An 8825-nucleotide genomic window follows, 5' to 3' on the forward strand; every position below is an offset into this window, starting at 1 on the left:
TTTGAGGAGTGAGACAGCAGCAGTACGGCAGAGGAGGTGTGTGTGTGTGTGTGTGTGTGTGTGTGTGTGTGTGTGTGTGTGTGTGTGTGTGTGTGTGTGTGTGTGTGTGTGTGTGTGTGTGTGTGTGTGTGTGTGTGTGTGTGTGTGTGTGTGTGTGTGTGTGTGTGTAGTTGGACTTTCAGTGCTGATTATGCTCTCCACAGTCCACTGACGGTCAGCACACACATGCCTCTCCATTATCAGCATGAAGGATCTCTGCAGCATGAAGGATGACAATTGCCTCTGGGCCACATGCCACAATCCATCTGTGGTCATAAAAGAAACCTTGGACGAGCAGCCTTTCTCTCTCTCTCCTATCAACACTGCAATCTCCAGGCCTTCCTACCCTAACTAACAGACTGGTTGTTGAGTCTGTTCAATTGAGTTTTCTGTCAGCTCCTAGAGGAGGACAAATGATAAAGCATGTCAGAGCATGAGGGTGGATCTGGAGCTGTGGATGAGAATGTGAGTAACAGATGTGAATTAGTCCCCTATGTCACAACAGAATTACATCATAGTGACAGTGACATGAAGGGCTGCCTGGTATAGTGGACTCATTCATACATTTGGTTTCGTTTACATTTGGGCTCAGTTGGTGGAGCATGGTGCTTGCAACGACAAGGCTGTGGGTTCAATTCCCATGGGGGACCAGTATGAAAATGTATGCACTCAATAAAGTATGTTGCTCTGCATAACAGCATATGCTAAATTACTTCAATGTAAATGTGCAGTGACATGGGGAGCTGTCTGGTCACTGATGTGATCATCCTGTCTGGGTTGGCGCCCCCCCTTGGGTTGTGCCGTGGCAGAGATCTTTGTGGGCTATACTCGGCCTTGTCTCAGGATGGTAAGTTGGTGGTTGAAGATATCCCTCTAGTGGTGTGGGGGCTGTGCTTTGGCAAAGTGGGTGGGGTTATATCCTTCCTCTTTGGCCCTGTCCGGGGGTGTCCTCGGATGGGGCCACAGTGTCTCCTGATCCCTCCTGTCTCAGCCTCCAGTATTTATGCTGCAGTAGTTTATGTGTCGGGGGGCTAGGGTCAGTTTGTTATATCTGGAGTACTTCTCCTGTCCTATTCGGTGTCCTGTGTGAATTTAAGTGTGCTCTCTCTAATTCTCTCTTTCTCTCTTTCTTTCTCTCTCTCGGAGGACCTGAGCCCTAGGACCATGCCTCAGGACTACCTGACATGATGACTCCTTATGTCCCCAGTCCAACTGGCCGTGCTGCTGCTCCAGTTTCAACTGTTCTGCCTTATTATTATTATTGGACCATGCTGGTCATTTATGAACATTTGAACATCTTGGCCATGTTCTGTTATAATCTCCACCCGGCACAGCCAGAAGAGGACTGGCCACCCCACATAGCCTGGTTCCTCTCTAGGTTTCTTCCTAGATTTTGGCCTTTCTAGGGAGTTTTTCCTAGCCACCGTGATTCTACACCTGAATTGCTTGCTGTTTGGGGTTTTAGGCTGGGTTTCTGTACAGCACTTTGAGATATCAGCTGATGTACGAAGGTCTATATAAATAAATTTGATTTGATTTGGTGCAGTGGACTCATTCAAGAAGAGGTGTGAAGAGTGATAGTGCAACTTCAACAGTACAGAGATCATTTGCCACAATAGCAGACCAATACATCATGTCCTCCCCCTCTTCATCAACACATACTCCCATTCCATCTCTCTCTCTCTCTCTCGTTCGTACACACACACACACACACACACACACACACACACACACACACACACACACACACACACACACACACACACACACACACACACACACACACACACACACACACACACACACACACACACACACACACATCCAACCTGAGAAGAGCTCATTTGACCATCCCATTCTTGACAATACAGAATGTTGGCCATAAAAACACAAAATGGACAATGTACTGGTGTGTAATTGAACTCACTCAACCCCAGGAAATATATGCACTAAGCGCTTCTGCATCTTTTATTTATAGGGCTCATTACTTATACATGCTGCTTCACACTTATGTGATTTTCACAGTCCTTTTGTGGGACAGTAGGCTAGTGTGATAAAAGTGAACTGAACTCAGAGCAACCCTTCTAAACAGTGAGGGTGAGTGGGAAGACGGATGCATGCTGTTTGATAAATGGAAGGTCGTGGGGCATACAGACAGTCCCAATCATGCAAAATGTGAGATTAGTGACCCAGTTTGCTCTGAGGGTGATAAAGGCATTTCATTTCACTGCTATTCGCCCAGGAGCTAGCAAGCGCTAGCTAACGCACACAGATTAGCATCACTGTAGTGCTATTCACTCAACTGTACGACTTGATTAGTCTAGTGTTAGCTAGCTACATAGCTGTCTTTGTTTCCAAGATATTTGTGTAGTTTAGTGTGTGTAGCCTTGGAGTGATTATCTTAATTCACTGAGGTTCGCTAGCCAGCTATTTGTCGTCCTTAACGTAGGAGACTCTGCTAGCTAGCCAACAGCTAACAGCTAGCCAACAACAACCCGGTCGCATTCCGCTCGCTCCACAGTTAGTATCACATTTTCATTTCATTTCATTACAGTACAACGGTTTGATTTGTTTGATCGTAGCTAGCTACATAGCCGTCTTTGTTTCAAAGATAATTGTGTAGTCTAGAGCGATTTCCTAGGTTAGCTAGCCAGCTATTGTCGTTCTTTTAACGCAACGTAACGTAAACAACACTGCTAGCTAGCCAGCTAGCCCCGATTAGCAGCACTGTAGAAACTATTACACTCAACGGAACGACTTGATTAGTGTAGTGTCAACAACGCAGCCACTGCCAGCTAGCCTACTATAGCAGTACTGTATCATTTTAATCATTTTAGTCAATAAGACTCTTGCTACGTAAGCTTAACTTTCTGAACATTCGAGACGTGTAGTCCACTTGTCATTCCAATCTCCTTGCATTAGCGTAGCCTTTTCTGTAGCCTGTCAACTATGTGTCTGTCTATCCCTGTTCTCTCCTCTCTGCACAGACCATACAAACGCTCCACACCGCGTGGCCGCGACCACCCTAATCTGGTGGTCCCAGCGCGTACGACCCACGTGGAGTTCCAGGTCTCCGGTAGCCTCTGGAACTGCCGATCTGCGGCCAACAAGGCAGAGTTCATCTCAGCCTATGCCTCCCTCCAGTCCCTTGACTTCTTGGCACTGACGGAAACATGGATCACCACAGATAACACTGCTACTCCTACTGCTCTCTCCTCGTCCGCCCACGTGTTCTCGCACACCCCGAGAGCTTCTGGTCAGCGGGGTGGTGGCACCGGGATCCTCATCTCTCCCAAGTGGTCTTTCTCTTTTCTCCCCTTACCCATCTGTCTATCGCCTCCTTTGAATTCCATGCTGTCACAGTTACCAGCCCTTTCAAGCTTAACATCCTTATCATTTATCGCCCTCCAGGTTCCCTCTGAGAGTTCATCAATGAGCTTGATGCCTTGATAAGCTCCTTTCCTGAGGACGGCTCACCTCTCACAGTTCTGGGCGACTTTAACCTCCCCACGTCTACCTTTGACTCATTCCTCTCTGCCTCCTTCTTTCCACTCCTCTCCTCTTTGACCTCACCCTCTCACCTTCCCCCTACTCACAAGGCAGGCAATACGCTTGACCTCATCTTTACTAGATGCTGTTCTTCCACTAACCTCATTGCAACTCCCCTCCAAGTCTCCGACCACTACCTTGTATCCTTTTCCCTCTCGCTCTCATCCAACACTTCCCACACTGCCCCTACTCGGATGGTATCGCGCCGTCCCAACCTTCGCTCTCTCTCCCCGCTACTCCCCCATCCTATCATCTCTCCGCTCTGCTCAAACTTTCTCCAACCTATCTCCTGATTCTGCCTCCTCAACCCTCCTCTCCTCCCTTACTGCATCCTTTGACTCCCTATGTCCCCTATCCTCCAGGCCGGCTCGGTCCTCCCCTCCCGCCTCCGTGGCTCGACGACTCCTTGCGAGCTCACAGAACAGGGCTCCGGGCAGCCGAGCGGAAATGGAGGAAAACTCGCCTCCCTGCGGACCTGGCATCCTTTCACTCCCTCCTCTCTACATTTTCCTCCTCTGTCTCTGCTGCTAAAGCCACTTTCTACCATTCTAAATTCCAAGCATCTGCCTCTAACCCTAGGAAGCTCTTTGCCACCTTCTTCTCCCTCCTGAATCCTCCCCCCTCCTCCCTCTCTGCAGATGACTTCGTCAACCATTTTGAAAAGAAGGTCGACGACATCCGATCCTCGTTTGCTAAGTCAAACGACACCGCTGGTTCTGCTCACACTGCCCTACCCTATGCTCTGACCTCTTTCTCCCTCTCTCTCCAGATGAAATCTCACGTCTTGTGACGGCCGGCCGCCCAACAACCTGCCCGCTTGACCCTATCCCCTCCTCTCTTCTCCAGACCATTTCCGGAGACCTTCTCCCTTACCTCACCTCGCTCATCAACTCATCCCTGACCGCTGGCTACGTCCCTCCCGTCTTCAAGAGAGCGAGAGTTGCACCCCTTCTGAAAAAACCTACACTCGATCCCTCCGATGTCAACAACTACAGACCAGTATCCCTTCTCTCTTTTCTCTCCAAAACTCTTGAGCGTGCCGTCCTTGGCCAGCTCTACCGCTATCTCTCTCAGAATGACCTTCTTGATCCAAATCAGTCAGGTTTCAAGACTAGTCATTCAACTGAGACTGCTCTTCTCTGTATCACGGAGGCGCTCCGCACCGCTAAAGCTAACTCTCTCCCTCTGCTCTCATCCTTCTAGACCTATCGGCTGCCTTCGATACTGTGAACCATCAGATCCTCCTCTCCACCCTCTCCGAGTTGGGCATCTCCGGCGCGGCCCACGCTTGGATTGCGTCCTACCTGACAGGTCGCTCCTACCAGGTGGCGTGGCGAGAATCTGTCTCCTCACCACGCGCTCTCACCACTGGTGTCCCCCAGGGCTCTGTTCTAGGCCCTCTCTTATTCTCGCTATACACCAAGTCACTTGGCTCTGTCATAACCTCACATGGTCTCTCCTATCATTGCTATGCAGACGACACACAATTAATCTTCTCCTTTCCCCCTTCTGATGACCAGGTGGCGAATCGCATCTCTGCATGTCTGGCAGACATATCAGTGTGGATGACGGATCACCACCTCAAGCTGAACCTCAGCAAGACGGAGCTCCTCTTCCTCCCGGGAAGGACTGCCCGTTCCATGATCTCGCCATCACGGTTGACAACTCCATTGTGTCCTCCTCCCAGAGCGCTAAGAACCTTGGCGTGATCCTGGACAACACCCTGACGTTCTCAACTAACATCAAGGCGGTGTCCCGTTCCTGTAGGTTCATGCTCTACAACATCCGCAGAGTACGACCCTGCCTCACACAGGAAGCGGCGCAGGTCCTAATCCAGGCACTTGTCATCTCCCGTCTTGATTACTGCAACTCGCTGTTGGCTGGGCTCCCTGCCTGTGCCATTAAACCCCTACAACTCATCCAGAACGCCGCAGCCCGTCTGGTGTTCAACCTTCCCAAGTTCTCTCACGTCACCCCGCTCCTCCGCTCTCTCCACTGGCTTCCAGTTGAAGCTCGCATCCGCTACAAGACCATGGTGCTTGCCTACGGAGCTGTGAGGGGAACGGCACCTCAGTACCTCCAGGCTCTGATCAGGCCCTACACCCAAACAAGGGCACTGCGTTCATCCACCTCTGGCCTGCTCGCCTCCCTACCACTGAGGAAGTACAGTTCCCGCTCAGCCCAGTCAAAACTGTTCGCTGCTCTGGCCCCCCAATGGTGGAACAAACTCCCTCACGACGCCAGGACAGCGGAGTCAATCACCACCTTCCGGAGACACCTGAAACCCCACCTCTTCAAGGAATACCTAGGATAGGGTAAGTAAGGGTAAGTAATCCTTCTCACCCCCCCCCCCCCAAAAAAAAAAAGATTTAGATGCAAGTGGCTGTTCCACTGGATGTCATAAGGTGTATGCACCAATTTGTAAGTCGCTCTGGATAAGAGCGTCTGCTAAATGACTTAAATGTAAATGTAAATGTAATTTCATTTGTGATAGCTGTGTAATAGCTCAATGTAATGTGTGTGTGATTGGATACTACACTACTATCTCTCAGTCCACATTCTGCCTTTAGAAATGCTATGCCTGGGAGGAGCAGAGCCCAGCTCTGAGTCACAGCCTCCTACTCCTCTTCACCATGTAGTGGGAGCTGAGAAAACCATGGGGAATGTTCCACAGCACTGGTGACCTTTTCACAAACCAAGAGCTGTACTGTAGGCAGGGAAAATCTGGCCTAGAAACTGGAGTTTAGTAAACTGACACTAGTGAGTCAGACTTGTGGGCTCCAATTATTTATTCATCTGTGATTAGGCTATAATGTTGCTGGCTGGCTAGGCCTACTATAGGTTACCACGGATGAATTGTCCCTTACAGTAAATTGTTGGTATGATTTAAATGGCACTGATGACATCTGTGATATGATGCTGCACAGAGCAGCGGATTATGGCCAAGGCATCCCCACCACCTCCATCCTTACCTTGTGCTGTTTCCACATGGCCGCTAAAGGTTTTACATCGTGACTCCCATGCTTGCCACCCTCCAGACACTTCATGCACACTGGAGTCTTGCAGTTGATGCAGTACATGCTAAAGTTCACCGTGTCATGGTCTGCACATGTTCCCTGTTTGCGCAAGGTGGCGGTGGGCATCTGCTGTCCTCCTGCAACTGGCGATTGGGTCGGTGGCACTAATCGATGTTTGGCCAGCGGTCCACGGGAAGGGTGGCATCGCTGCTGGCAAGGTGTGCAGTAAAACACGTCACACTGCTCGCACATCACAGTGGCATCGACAGGGTTGCGGTCACATAGCTGACATTTCACGTTGGCAGAGCGGCTCTGTTGATACCGAGACACGATCGCCTCCAGTAGCCGGTTACGTGGAAAGCCCCTCAGCCCCCGCTCATCCAGAGAGACACTACGGTGACAGAGAGGACACGTTATGGAGCAGTGGCGGTGCACCAGAGTCGGAGGAAACACCCTCACCCCATTTGGAGACTTGAGGCACGGCGTGTATGATCCATAACCGCTGTCCGTTTCACTATACATGCTCATTTTGTCCATATCCAAATAATCGTAGTCCGAGTTGGAGGCACGGTTATGCGGTGGTGTTTCGCCTTCTGGGGTCTGTACAATGATATTTCGGGCGCACGCCAAACACACATTGTGCGAGCAAGGTAAAAGAATAGGATCCTTGAAAAGAGAACCGCAAACGGGGCATTTTAATTCTTCATCCATCACGTCTTCTATTCAACGCTCCTCACACAGAACGCGAGAGCAGCAAGCACTATTTAATACTGGCAGCTCCCTTGCCCGTTTTACGCAGGCGCGCGCGAGTGGGAATTGTTGGCGTTGTAGTCCGAGTGGATCAGTTCTGCAACTGCAGGTTCACAATAAGAATTTCACGTTTATCAACAACAAAAAACTACAACCCCCTTAATCACAGTGAGGAGCCCCAGCGTTTGTGAAAAATATGGTCATTGTAGGCTATTTACACATCGGTGATACTAAATTTGTTATTAACCAGTAGGCTGTCTTAAACCATATGGGTAGCAGACGCACCTGCCTGCACATTTCATAGGCTATTGAATGTGCAATGCATGTTGGTGGTGATTTAATTTAATTTAGATTTTCAACCTAACCGTTTAATGAAATGCTGGATACATATTCTGAAAATGTGGCACATTTTCCCAGAACGTTTCCCTTTACCTACTGATATGTAGGTCAAGCTATATCTATTCATGATTCACATGTTTTGCATATGGACCCATTGTCCTTGACAAATTGGTTGGCATCCCTGTGAGCACACTGTCAATGAAATGTCCTGTCAGGCATAATTAACTAGTCAGGACAATGTGTTCCCTGGCCCTGATGTGTGCAATGCAGCAGGCTTGGAATAATTTACATCCATTGTGGCATTTTATAAATCAATTGGTCTCAGATGATCTGAGATCCAGTCAAGGAGCTGTCATTTCAAGAGTATAATTGCTTCATACAATGGGAAAAACGCCACAACATGAACAATTTATAACTAATGCTTTGTATGACACAATCCCAAATTAGACTATCAAAAAATCTACTATAGGCTCTTTGATTTAATGATGAAACATGTATTCCAATGATGCAGGAAATATGGTAGCTGTCAAGACTGTACGCCAGAATTTCTTTCTCCCCAAAATTGTCAATCATATCCATAGCAGTTATTTCAAATGGAAAATAATTGCCTATCGAAGAGCTTGTCACACAACATAATATTTATCACCTTACCCTCTGTTGTCTTTACTATGTGAATTGAGTTTGTTTCAACAATAATTGAAATATTTTGAATATCCAATCCATTATCCATTTAGAAAATCCTGAGACTTACTACATGAATTTTGATGCCATGTTAGAAGAATATAATCAGTTATGATGGAAAACATTGAACATAAAACCCCTATTTTATCCGGAAATAACAAAAGGTCTTTTTGAGGCTTTGTTCTGAAAATCTTCACTAGGGATATGAAAAAGATTGTATAAGAAGATTATTGTGTCAAAAAAAATCCCTGCCCTCTTGATATTTTGAAAATCATAACACTCAATCGTAGGGTCAACATCCCTTTTCACCATTTGGTTCAGTAATCCTTAGAATTTCCATTGTCTTGCAGAAAGTTAATCAAACAGTATATTAACAAATTGTTTTTTCATTAATTGGACAAAATTGTTATAATGCATACACTTTTTATTTTGAAAGATAATTTTTGGGAT

General features: G+C 47.8%; 2 protein-coding genes across 5 annotated transcripts in view; both read right to left on the reverse strand.

Moving 5' to 3' along the window:
* LOC118398660 (E3 ubiquitin-protein ligase TRIM9-like) overlaps nucleotides 1-7373 on the reverse strand; it is a 30028-nt gene extending 22655 nt beyond the window's left edge. For 2 of the 4 annotated variants that reach the window (XM_035794220.2, XM_035794219.2), the window contains exon 1: nucleotides 6561-7372. In XM_035794220.2, the coding sequence (XP_035650113.1) occupies nucleotides 6561-7316 (756 nt within the window). In that variant the 5' untranslated portion in view covers nucleotides 7317-7372. Of the gene's footprint in view, nucleotides 1-6560 lie in introns of all 4 variants that reach the window. The other 2 variants (XM_035794222.2, XM_035794223.2) reach the window with 1 other exon arrangement.
* A 1405-nt stretch (nucleotides 7374-8778) lies between these two features.
* Nucleotides 8779-8825, reverse strand: part of exoc8 (exocyst complex component 8) — a 2629-nt gene continuing 2582 nt past the window's right edge. Inside the window, exon 1 of the mRNA XM_035794226.2 lies at nucleotides 8779-8825. This exon is cut by the window's right edge and continues 2582 nt beyond it. The gene's annotated coding sequence lies outside the window, so the exon portion shown is untranslated.

The sequence above is a fragment of the Oncorhynchus keta genome, chromosome 19, assembly GCF_023373465.1.
Source record: "Oncorhynchus keta strain PuntledgeMale-10-30-2019 chromosome 19, Oket_V2, whole genome shotgun sequence".
NCBI classification, from domain to species: domain Eukaryota; kingdom Metazoa; phylum Chordata; class Actinopteri; order Salmoniformes; family Salmonidae; genus Oncorhynchus; species Oncorhynchus keta.